Source organism: Trachypithecus francoisi, unplaced genomic scaffold (assembly GCF_009764315.1).
Source record: "Trachypithecus francoisi isolate TF-2019V2 unplaced genomic scaffold, Tfra_2.0 Lachesis_group4, whole genome shotgun sequence".
Lineage (NCBI taxonomy): Eukaryota > Metazoa > Chordata > Mammalia > Primates > Cercopithecidae > Trachypithecus > Trachypithecus francoisi.
The window spans coordinates 117,736,770-117,749,916 of NW_022681469.1; the positions used below are offsets into that span (position 1 = coordinate 117,736,770).

The window sequence follows — 13,147 nt, forward strand, 5'->3', positions numbered from 1 at the left end:
TTAGGTGATCTGCCCACCTCAGCCTCCCAAAGTGCTGGGATTACAGGCGTGAGCCACAGCGTCCGGCCTATTACCATTATTTTTATACAACTAAGTTAAAACATACAGAAAGCAAAGAAGTGTGGGTCTGAGTTTATTGTATACATCCATAAACTGTTTATATAAAATGACTGGCATTGGGCTTTTCTGAAAACTTGGCTTTCAGGGTTGTCTTTAAGCTCCAATTGTAGGTATGAATAACGGTAACTAGTGGAGAGTGTTTGTTGGAATAGGTACTACTAGTCGTCGGTACAAAGTCCAACCTAATCACCCTTGACTGTTTCCCAGCCAGTCTTGCGTTCAGACCCTTCTAGAAATGCAGTGTGAGTGCACAGATGATTTTTAGTGCCATCTAGATTTCTGTCCTGTGCACATGACCACTGGATACGTGCCTGTTACCCACACTGTCACCTTCACTAGGAAGCCTTGGCAGTGTGATCGGAGAAAAATTCACTGAATGAGGTTGAGCATTTTTCCTGTTTTCCTTTTCTCTGTTCCTTTTGCCCATTTTTGTGTTACTGGTTGATCTTAGAAATTCTTTGGAGGTTTTTATGTGTTAGAGAAATCAGCCCGTTCTCCGTGGTATTGCAGTAGTTACGTCATCAGAGACTCTTAGCATAGAAAAAGAGCACAACATTTGAAGCCCAAGGGCTGGAGTTTTTTCTGCTCTGTGGAGTGTTAATGACGTGACTCTGGGGAAAAGTCATGTTATTTCTCTGAGTCCCACCTGTAAAGTGAGTGTAATACCCGCCTTGTAGAGTGGGACTTGGCACTGTCGGCCAAACCCAGGCTGTCACCCAGCTGTCCTCTCATCGGTGAGACTTTGGCTTGGCCTTGGATAGAAGTTTCACGACTCTGAGGCTGTTGCTTTTCCTCAAATGAATGTTTCCCTTCTGCACAGTTTTTAGCCAAGGTGATTGCTGCTGAAAAAAACCAACTAAAGTTGTTACTTCCTAATTAAAATTTTCTCCAAGTATGCCATGCAGTTTGCTACGTTAAGAGTATTCTCTGACTGATACTCCAATGTGAATAAGTTGTATTTTCTCCGTGTAGACTGAGTACCTTGAGTACATCCCACTAACGTTTTGTGTCTTCACGTTGTGGTACAATGTGATGTATATACTAGATGGTGCATGGATACTTGATGAATTAATTATTTGATAAGTAGTGGCCATTAAGCATATTTTACTTAGTCACTGGACCTATAGAACATGTTGTATCAAGTTTTCTGGAATGAATGTGTGTTGAAAGTCCCCAAGACTGCTTCCAGGCTTGGTGATTTGCTGGGACTCAGCGAATACTTGTACTCATGGCTGTGGTTTTTTACTGTGAAGTATGCAAAGCTCAGTCGGCGCCGGGCGCGGTGGCTCAAGCCTGTAATCCCAGCACTTTGGGAGGCCGAGACGGGCGGATCACGAGGTCAGGAGATCGAGACCATCCTGGCTAACACGGTGAAACCCCGTCTCTACTAAAAATACAAAAACTAGCCGGGCGAGGTGGCGGGCGCCTGTAGTCCCAGCTACTCGGGAGGCTGAGGCAGGAGAATGGCGTAAACCTGGGAGACGGAGCTTGCAGTCAGCTGAGATCCGGCCACTGCACTCCAGTCCGGGCGACAGAGCGAGACTCCGCCTCAAAAAAAAAAAGCTCAGTCGGCAAAGGAGGTCGGTCACAGTGCCTCATGCCAGTAATCCCAGCACTTTGGGAGGCTGAGGCAGGCAGATCACTTGAGCTCAGGAGTTCAAGACCAGCCTGGCCAAACATGGTGAAACCCTGTCTCTACTAAAAGTAGAAAGTTTAGCTGGGCATGGTGGTAGGCACCTGTAGACCCAGTTACTCAGGAGGCTGAGGCAGGAGAATCACTTGAACTTGGGAGGCAGAGGCTGCAGTGAGCCGAGATCGCACCACTGCACTCCAGCGTGGGTGACAGAACGAGACTCCATCTCAAAAACAAAATTAGCAAAGGGAAGAGGTTCATGAGACGAAAATCAGAGGAAGCCAGGCACAAACTTTCAAGAGTCCTCTCCCAGGGAAATCACACGGGATATGCGTCATTATTCCAAACTGTGACAATATGTGACAATATGTGAGAAATGCTGCCTACCAGGGGTCTTGTTAGAGACCAGCTGGGGGCTGGTTACCTAAGTACCCTCTGTCTACCTAGCACATGTCCAAATCCAGATTCCCAGAAGGAAAACAGGTTTAACATAAACCAGATTGTTTGTACCAACAGTTTGGCGACAGTGAGCTATCTTTATCAGGGAATGGTGGGAACCCTCCCTAAATCCGTGTTCTCAGGTGCCAGCCAGAGACCAGCCTTGTAAGCAGACCTTTCAAAAGACAGCAGACTCAAGCCTGTTATGTTAGCTCTTCTGCACAGAATAGAGTTCACATTTGAGGCGTGTTATTCAGATACATAAGGTTATTTTCAAAAGTGTTCAGTCGATTATTTAGTAAATATAGGTTGTCTTTCGAATACACGATGAGTTGTGATGAAGGAGAACCGTGTCCCATCCATTTGCAATGGTTTATTCCACTGTCTGCATGGTGTATCCTTAATATGGACATCAGCGCACATCCTGCCCTTGGTCAGAATTCTTTCTGTTTCTATTTAGCACTCATTGCATTTCTCTTTTTCATGGCCCCTTGGCCCTTTCAGGTGACAATACTCTCAAATTCTAGGAGAACAGAAAATGTAAGATGGAGCCAAGTCTCATACCTAGCACCTGCTAGGTTTAAAAAAAAAAAAAAAAAAAGCTGGGCATGGTGTCTCACGCCTGTAATCCCAGCACTTAGGAGGCCAAGGCGGGTGGATCACCTGAGGTCAGGAGTTCGAGACCAGCCTGGCCAACATGGTGAAACCCTGTCTCTACTAAAAACACAAAAATTTAGCGAGGCGTGGTGGTGGGTGCCTGTAATCCCAGCTACTTGGGAGACTGAGACACGAGAATCACTTGAACCCGGGAGTCGAGGGTGCAGTGAGCCGAGATCGCGCCATCACGCTCCAGCCTCGGTGACAGAGCGAAACTCTGTCTTGGGGGGAAAAAAACAGACTTCCTTAGAGCAGTTTTGGGTTCACAGCAAAATTGAGTAGAGTTCCCATATACCCCCCTGCCCCCACACAAGCGCAGCCTTTCTCCCTCAGCAGCCCCCACCAGAGGGGTACACTTAAACTAATTAATGAATGTATCATCATTATCACCTAAGGTCCACAGTTTACAGTAAAGCTCACTCGTGGTGTTCTACATTCTGTGGATTTGGACAAGTGTATAGAGGCGTGTAGCCACCGTCTGAGTATCACACAGTGTAGTTTTGTTGCCCTGAAAGTCCTGTGTGCTCTGCCTGTTCATCTCTCCTGGGTTAGTTTTTGGATGTGAACTTCAGTTCTTTGTAGGGATTTTCAGTTTTATTAAATCAAAGTGTTGAGTGAGGTGGTGCATGCCTGTAGTTCCAGTTTGAGGCAGGAGGATTGATTGCTTGAGCCCCCAGGAGTTATTTAAGAAGATTAAAAATGCAGAATTGTATTCATAACTTTTTGGGAGGGGGACAGATCGCTCTGTTGCTCAGGCTGGAGTGAAGTGACTCCATCTTGGCTCACTGTAACCTCCGCCTCTCAGGTTCAAGTGATTCCCCTGCCTCAGCCTCCCAAGTAGCTGGGATTACAGGCATGCACACCACACCTGGTTCATTTTTGTATCTTTAGTAGAGATGGGGTTTTGCCATGTTGGCCAGGCTGGTCTCAAGCTACTGACCTCAAGTGATCCACCTACCTCGGCCTCCCAAAGTGCTGGGATTACAGAGGTGAGCGGCTGTGCCTGGTCCCTACCATTACAATGTAAGGCTCTTGTTAGATAAGGAAATTGTGAATGACCTGGTGCTCCATGACTTAAGGTCAGAAAGTCATCTGAGCAGCTTTCCAAGAATTTCAAGAGTTGCTAATCTTAGGTAGAAAAGGTTTCTCTCCTCATCAACTCTTAGGGGAAAATAGTTGACACTAATTAATATCTGATTCCTTAGCAGCTGGGATTTGGGGAGTTCTACTTTTTAAACTGTTGGTGAGAATAACATAGATTTTTCTAACCATTTTACCTACAGCTATCTTTAACATCTTTTAAGTCACCAAAATAAATTTGAACTTGAGCTTGTGGTAGTAGAGAAGGCAGAAATTTTAATTTTGTTTTTAAGCAGAACATACAACTCTGGGGAATAAAAACTGAAACCTACATTTTCCAACAGTCATGACAGGAAATTTTGAGGACCATGTTTACAAGTGTCCCATTCGTAGAAACAGTTTATTAACCAGGGCGTGGTGGGAGGCTGAGGTGGGAGGATCACCTGAGCCCAAGAAGTTGAGGCTGCAATGAGCTGTGATCACACCATTTGTCTCCAGCCTCGGCAGCAGAGTGAGACCCTATTTCTTTCTTTTTTAATTTTTTTTAATTTTTTATTTTTTAAAGAAGAAGAAAGTTAGGCAGGATGGCTCACGTTTATAATCCCAGAACTTTGGGAGGCCAAGGCCGGAGGATCACTTGTGCTCAGGAGTTCGAGACCAGCCTGGACAACATATGGTGACCCTGGCCCCTGCAAAAAAAATTAAAAATTAGCTGGCGTGGTGGTAGATACCTGTAGTCCCAGCTTCTCTGGAGGCTGAGGGACAGGAGTTTGTGGCATGGCTGCAGTGAGCCATGATTACACCACTGTACTCCAGCCAGGGCAGCACAGTGAGACCCTGTCTCTGTTTAAACAACAACAACAAATTTAATGACTGTTTTGAAAAATGTTACCTCCCTTCCCAAATGATACGGATCCTGTATCGTCCCACATTGAATAGTTATTCTGTCATTCTGTATTGATTAAATCTTTTTAGACACTATTAAAATAACTTCTGTTATTTTAAGAGGTTATCTTTTGACCTTTAAAACTAGTATGGTGGGGATCTCTTAATTTAAAAATAACAGATTAATTTTCATGCAAGTAATTTTGATCTAAAGGATAAAAGATTTTTTAAAATTCTAGTTTAAGGTGTTCAGAACAGCCTTTCTTTAGACTTTTTAGAGCTGAAGGGTTTCCCCTCTAACTTAGTTTTTCACTGGCAGAGAACATCTGGGCGTGTTCCAAATGTGGTCGAGCTACTGCATCCAAAGGTGATACTGGCATTTCGTAATCTTCTTGTTCCAATTTGTCTGGGGACAGCTAGACAGACTTTACATAAGTACAGATTGCCACTCTGGGCTCTGCAGGGAGACTTCATTTGCGGCAGGAGGAGCCCCCCCCAGGACTGGTGAGGTAATTTGAGCTTTAAATAGCTCCTGGCCCTTGAAATAAAGACAGCATGATTTAGGGGAAAGGCCAGAACTTGATCTCTGTGGCCTTCGGCACGCTGGCCTCCCCTTGCACTGGAGGCATCATGAGGCCTGCGCTGCGGGATGGTTTGTCTTCAGCGTCCGCACACTCAGGAAAGTATGCCAGAGACCGGTGGCAGCAGCACCCGAGGACTTAGCTCCTTCCAAAGCCAAGTCTGGGCAGTTTTTTTTCAGGCTATATAGAACTAGGGTTTATGGAAAGGAAGGGATGTGAGGCAGCTAAGGCAGTTTCCGCTTAAAACAGAGAAGAGGATGAAACAGAGAAGAGACACTCGATAACAGGAAGATGAGCTGGGAGATCGTTAAGAAATGTAGACATCTCCTGTAGTGAGAACTAAAAGGAAAATTATTCAGGGTATTCTTAAAAGTAGTTCCTGGCCGGGCGCGGTGGCTCAAGCCTGTAATCCCAGCACTTTGGGAGGCCGAGACGGGCGGATCACGAGGTCAGGAGATCGAGACCATCCTGGCTAACACAGTGAAACCTCGTCTCTACTAAAAAATACAAAAACTAGCCGGGCGAGGTGGCGGGCGCCTGTAGTCCCAGCTACTCGGGAGGCTGAGGCAGGAGAATGGCGTAAACCCGGGAGGTGGAGCTTGCAGTGAGCTGAGATCCGGCCACTGCACTCCAGCCCGGGCGGCAGAGCGAGACTCCGCCTCAAGTTCCTCACATTTCTGTAGCATTTTACTTTTTCAAGAAGAGTTTGCTGGGCACAATGGCTGTCACCCGTAATCCCAGCACTCTGAGCGGCCAAGGTGGGAGGATCACTTGAACTAAGGGTTTCAAGACCAGCCTGGGCAACATAGTGAGACCTTGTATCTACTAAAAATTTTAAAATGGCTGGATGCAGTGGCTCACACCTGTAATCCTAACACTTTGGGGGGCTAAGGTGGGTGGATAACTTGAGGCCAGGAATTTAAGAGCAACCTGGCCAACAAGCAGGACCTTGTCTCTACGGAAAAACACAAAAATTAGGCATGGTGGCACACGCCTGTAATCCCAGCTACTCGAGAGGCTGAGGCAGGAGAATCGCTTGAACTCCGGGAGAGGTTGCAGTGAGCCAAGATCGTGCCATTGCAACCCAGCCTGGGTGACAGAGTGAGACCAGGTCTTTTTTTTTTTTTTTTTTTTTGAGACAGAGTCTCGCTCTGTCGCCCAGGCTGGAGTACAGTGGCCCAATCTCAGCTCACTGCAAGCTCCGCCTCCCGGGTTTACGCCATTCTCCTGCCTCAGCCTCCGGAGTAGCTGGGACTACAGGCGCCCGCCACCTCGCCCGGCTAGTTTTTTATATTTTTTAGTAGAGACGGGGTTTCACCGTGTTAGCCAGGATGGTCTCGATCTCCTGACCTCGTGATCCGCCCGTCTCGGCCTCCCAAAGTGCTGGGATTACAGGCTTGAGCCACCGCGCCCGGCCGAGACCAGGTCTTTTTGAAACTCTGTCTCCAAAAAAAAAAAAATCAGCCATGCATGGTGGCGCATGGCGCACACCTGTAGTCCCAGCTACTCTGGAGATTGAGGTGGGAGGGTTGCTTGAGCCCAGTAGTTTGAGGCTGCAGTGAGCTGTGATCATGCCTCTGCACTTCAGCCTGGGAAACAGAGTAAGACCATGTCTCGAAAAGAAAAAGAAAAAAGAAAGACTTTCTTATTTATCTGATATACCTGTATATTACCTTATGAAAGAGGACAGAAATCCCCATTTTGCAGATAAGAAAACCAAAACCCAGAGAAATGAAGCGGCTTGTCCCCATGATTGCTTAGCAAATGATGAAAGTGGGAAAAGCCCAATCTTCCAGTTATTTGTGGACACATCAGAATTCAGCATGAGTGACAGCGGGCTGCTGGATGACAGATAGTGCAGAATGAGACACGAGGTGCCTATTGTTTATTCATGCAGGAGTGTTTGCAGAAGGCCAGGGCACAGGAGGTGGTGGAGCAAAGCATCTCTTTCCTGGTTCCTTCTGCTCTGAACTCAAGTAGTGCCAACCCCCTGTGCTTCCCCTCTTTTGAGTCTGGTTCACCGAGGGCACGGCTGGCAGGAGTAACGTTGTTCTCCAGCATTAAAACAGAGCATCAGTAATGTCTAGGAAAAGGTTGACTTTAAAACACTACCGATCAGTTGGAGAATATTTGAGCATACAGCACTGGCTGATGAGTTCATTCAGAAGATGAACCGCCTGCCATAAACTAATAAGATGATTTGGTTTATGTTTTGATTTAATTATCTCTGAGTAGATGCTGCTTGGAGTAGTGATTGTAACCGGTTTTGCCAAGCATACCCCCCGTTTTTAATTTTTAAAAAAAGTTTTTTTGAGATGGGGCCTTGTTATGTTGGCCAGGCTGGTCTTGAACTCCTGGCCTCAAGCAGTCCTCCCCACCTGGTGTCTCAAAGCACTGGGATTACAGGGATGTGCCAATATACTGAACATAATGATTCAAACATAGAAAAAAGTCTGGTAGTTCAGTTCCTCCATGCCCCAGGAGTTTAGTACAGGGATGTCCAGTCTTTTGGTTTCCCTGGGCCACATTCCCTTGGGCCACACATAAAATACACTAACACTAATGAGAGTTGATGAGCTTAAAAAAAAAATTGCAAAAAGAAAATCACAATGTTTTGAGAAAGTTTACAAATTTGTGTTGGGCTGCACTCAAAGCCATCCTGGGCTGCATACAGCCCGTGGGCCGCAGGTTGGATAAGCTTGGTTTAGTAGATCTTTTTGGATTCTAGCTCCCTACCTGTTATCTCTGTATGTCATATAATGTTATGCAGATGCTGTGGTTGATCTACACAGGGGACAGGGAGTAACCACTTTTCTTCTCTCCTCTCTTCACCCCATCCCCAGCCAGTTGGCATATGCCGGTAGTTCCAGCTCCTGGGTAGGCAGAAGTGGGAGAATCATCTGAGCCTAGGGAGGTTGAGGCTGCAGTGAGCTGTGATCCCGTCGCTGCACTCCAGGCTGGGCGATAGAATGAGACCCTGTCTCAAATACAATAATAATAGTAATAATAATAATGTATTTCATATGATTGACAAATAATGTAATATTGTATGACTCTGATACTATAGAAACCAGGTAAATAAATTTAGTATTATTGGCTGAATTTTTTTATTATAAGCAGTGATTTGTAGTCATAAAAATATACAACATTGGTTGGAGATGCCACTTTAGTTTTCTGAAGGTGATTAATCTTGGGGGTGGTGAGGGCGGGAGCCTTGAGAAATGGCCATCTTGGGAGAAGCATTGATTCCTGTTGCCCAGCTCAGCTCAGAGGCGCTGTGCTTGCCTCATTCTTTTGTATTGCTGGTTGTAAAATTGTATTCAGTCAGACACTCCCACTGCCACAAATACATGTTGCCTGGGTTGCTAAAGTATCACAGGGATCAGACTCAATCCCAGGCCCCTTATTTGGACTCACTGAGGTTTAGAATTCACGTGCGTATGATCAGAAAGGCCTCCATGTTTCTCAGAAGTCAGCTTGAAGTTGACTCAGTATTTTCTCATCCGGAAGGGATGGGACTGAAGTTTACTAGACAGGGCAGGATTAGGAGGAATTTGTCGGTCTGTTTTCCTAAAAAACCGCGGAGTTAGACCATCTGTACTCACAGTCTCTCATCTAAGGCCTAGACTTGACAATGTTTTGTAGAACACACGTGATAAGCCTGCATCCTTTTCTGGGGAGGAAGCTGGGGTTCAGACACCATTGATCCGTTGATCCAGCCGCACTTTTCCCTGCCTTGTGTGTGCTCCGCCTGCAGCCCCCTTCCCCCAGCCCACGCAACGTAATTTCCTTCTGTTCATCATGTTACTCAACAAAGCTCTGTTCTAGTGTCTCAAAGATACAGTTAACCTAGTGGACACCTTCTGTACCATAACAACTCTGTTCTTTCCTCCTGACAGGTGACAGAGCTGAATGAGCCACTGTCGAATGAGGAACGAAACCTTCTCTCTGTGGCCTACAAGAACGTTGTGGGGGCACGCCGCTCTTCCTGGAGGGTCATCAGTAGCATTGAGCAGAAGACATCTGCGGACGGCAACGAGAAGAAGATAGAGATGGTCCGTGCGTACCGGGAGAAGATAGAGAAGGAGTTGGAGGCGGTGTGCCAGGATGTGCTGAGCCTGCTGGATAACTACCTGATCAAGAATTGCAGCGAGACCCAGTACGAGAGCAAAGTGTTCTACCTGAAGATGAAAGGGGACTACTACCGCTATCTGGCCGAAGTGGCCACTGGAGAGAAAAGGGCGACGGTGGTGGAATCCTCTGAGAAGGCCTACAGCGAAGCCCACGAGATCAGCAAAGAGCACATGCAACCCACCCACCCCATCCGATTAGGCCTGGCTCTTAACTACTCCGTCTTCTACTATGAGATCCAGAACGCCCCGGAGCAAGCGTGCCACTTGGCCAAGACCGCGTTCGACGACGCCATCGCCGAGCTCGACACCCTCAACGAGGACTCCTACAAGGACTCCACGCTCATCATGCAGCTCCTCCGCGATAACCTCACGCTCTGGACGAGCGACCAGCAGGACGACGACGGCGGCGAAGGCAACAATTAAGGCCCCAGGGGGACTGGCAGCGCACGCGGATGCTACTACTGCAGTCTTTATTTTTTTCCCATGAGTTGGGGGTCGGGTGGGGGAGGGAAAGGGAGGGATGACCTTCCCAGGGAGAAACCCACGACCTGTCCTGTCTTTGATCGCCTCTTTGACATTTTTGCCAAAATACCACTAGTGGAAAGTCAGGCTAGCTGTGCTGGTATTGGAATAGCAGCCTCACACTGGCGTCTGGACTGTTCTGTAGATTCATGCAAGTGGAGCTGTCTGTCTCTAATTTAACTTATTGCTAGGTAATAGGGTTTTCAGATGAAAAGAAAACTTAAAGAGGAATGGCCCTCATTCAGTAAGTTCTGTGGTTCCAGTAAGGATTTTTATGTACATACGCTCTCGTGTCTCGTTTTGGGTACTTTCTATCTCATCTGTCTTGGCTCTGCATGTTTTCCAGGGTGTAGCCTACAGACATGGAACAGTGTAAATCCCAGACTGACAGACTTAGAACCTGAGGTCTCATTCGTCCTTATGGTTTAGGCCTTGCCAGTTTTCCGAAGTCTCTGATTAGTTGACAGTATTAACACTAAATTGCAGTTTACAGTATTTCTACATTACAGCCATATGTAACACCAAGCCATCAATTGTGTACTTTTCCTTTGCTAGTTGTTTGGGCTTTAACATCCTTATTCAGCCTTATCCAGGTTGGTTTTGCTGTTGATTGGTCTCCTAGGCTAGATGAGGAGAATGAAAGTGACTTCAGGTTTTGGTTCATAGGTGCTCGGCAGGTGGCTGTGGGATTTTTTTTTTCGGTCCTTCTTTCCTCTTAACGTAAATTCACCACCAAAATTATTAATCCTCTTGAGAGAAACGTGAAATGCCACAAAAATAGAGAAAATTCAGGTCTGTATGTCATGGATCGTGTTGGTATTTTCAGAGAACATCCCGCTTCCGAAGCTGCCGCAGCTCCCTCAGGGATCACACTGCCGTCGCCCACTCTGCACTGGGGCGTTTCCCACTGCGCCTCGTGCGGGCGGACGCAGCTGGGTGGAGAAGCTATGGGGTCGGAGAGGCGTTTGGAGAAGGTCTGTGGTGCAGTGTGTGAAAATTCAGGTGCTAGAAGCCTACTGGTAGAAAAACCCAAAAGGAAGAGCTCTGTATCCTTAACCATTCTGTCCAATTTCGGGAGCCTTGGCAGTGTTTCGGGTTTTCCTCCCCGAAGACACTCCTTCCCCGAGTAATTGTAGGAAGATAAAAAACTGGTACCCGATAACAAACACTGAACTCCTGTTTGACCAGAACTTTTTCCTCTCGAGATAGTTTTTCTTTTTAATGAAAAAAGCGTAGACATTGGAGATTGGCTTGTCTTGCGCAGCCAGTGCACATTTGGAATTGACGGAAACAACATTGCTATTTCCACCCATTTGTTTTCGGCAGCCTTAAGGCCCTCCATTCTCATTTCGGGTGAATCTGTCTATCTGTGAACGTGGCCCGCATGTGCATTCTTTTTTTTTTTTTTTTTAAAGTAAAGTCAGTGACAAGAGGAACTCCCGAGATGTGTGATGACACCACACTTGTTTTCTTTGTTTATTTTGTTTAGGCAAGAAAAGGTGTGAGTAATTGAGGAAAAACTGACAGATGCTTTTGCTAATACCAAAATTGAGCTTACAATTAGGAACTGAGTATGTGTAACAGGATATAGGTGACAGTGAAGATAGAAGAACCATGATGACCACAGACTCAATGTGCTCTGTAACATTGCACAGTTTACCCAGCATGACTTTCCTTAGAAGGCCCCCTCCTCACGCTACAGCAAAAGTCCCAGTTAACTGAAGCCTACCAGAAGAAGTAGTAGAAGAAGCTTTGCTGCTTTTGTGCCTCTTACAGGCGCCTAAAGTCATTGCCATGGGAGGAAAACGGAGGTGGGGGGGCGGGGTAGGTGGGGCTTTCCCTAATTTATCTTCATGTCCAGTGAGCAGTGTTGCGTTTTTCCTTGTAGCATTTGGAAATGATTTACTGGAATTACAAAACCTATTTTTCCTTTAAATTTCAGCTTTGGCTCTGGCTGCTTTTTAGAATAATGCAAGATAAAAATCACACCTGAGGGCTAAAAACGGAGAGGGAATGGGAGACTTGATATTTAAGCAGCTTTGAATGGTTTTTCTTTTCTTTATTTTTAAAGAAATGCACTTGCCTATGATACTGTCTCTCCAGTGAAATGATTACTCCTCCATTACTCTATTGATACAATATTGTGCATGCTAGTGTTGTATTTCTATACAGTAGCTTGAAATTGATTAACTTATACTGTAGGTGTTATGTATTCCTATGACAAAAAAATTAAGTCTTCAAATTTTTTAAAGGTTTTTTCTTTTTTTTTTTTAATTTAATTTTTCCTTTTGGGGGTAAAGTTTGCTCTACCAAATAGTGATTGTAACAAATTGATCTGTTTTGGATGTTGCTATAGTGACATGCAGTTATATATTTTGTTTTTAAAAAGGGGGGGAGCAAAAGAAACACCAGTGTTAGCTTAATCTTAATGTCTGGTGTTTGTCATGGTGAAATTATAACTATTACAGTGTCGGAGAACAACGAAAATGTTCTCTGAATGAGCCTTTGTGCTTTTTGTCATGTTATGCGGTGAACTATTTTTAAGGTCTAATCAGTGATTATTTTTCCAGCTCCGTGTTTCTCTAGGGAATTATTTCACACACGGACCATCTTTAGCAGTTTCCTCAGTGATGGAATATCATGAATGTGAGTCATTATGTAGCTGTCGTACCTTGAGCAAATAAACTTACAGATCTGATGCCAGTGTTCCTCAGCTTCATTGTGTCAGTTCGGCTGTCCTTTGCTTTTGAAGGTTGGATCCGATGTTGGTGTTCTCTTCCCTCCCCAGCCCAACGAATGAAGTTGGGTTGGCGGGAAAAAGGGGGAAGACAGTATATACTGGAAAGCGCCTCCAACCAGGAATCAGATTTGGGTTTGGGGACTTAAAAAACCATGGCACCAGGCAGGGTGCAGTGGTTCACGCCTGTAATCTCAGCACTGTGGGAGGCCAAGGCAGGGTGGATCACTGGAGGTCAGGAGTTTGAGGCCAGTCTGGCCAACATGGTGAAACCCCGTCTCTACTAAAAATACACAGATTAGCTGGGCGTGGTGGTGAGTGCCTGTAATCCCAGCTACTTGGGAGGCTGAAGCAGGAGAAT

General features: G+C 45.9%; 1 protein-coding gene across 1 annotated transcript in view; it reads left to right on the forward strand.

Annotated features, from left to right (window-relative positions):
• Positions 1-12,747, forward strand: part of YWHAG (tyrosine 3-monooxygenase/tryptophan 5-monooxygenase activation protein gamma) — a 32,768-nt gene extending 20,021 nt beyond the window's left edge. Inside the window, exon 2 of the mRNA XM_033192625.1 lies at positions 9,294-12,747. Within this exon, the coding sequence (XP_033048516.1) occupies positions 9,294-9,950 (657 nt within the window). The 3' untranslated portion in view covers positions 9,951-12,747. The remainder of the gene's footprint in view (positions 1-9,293) is intronic.
• The last annotated feature ends 400 nt before the right edge of the window (positions 12,748-13,147 follow it).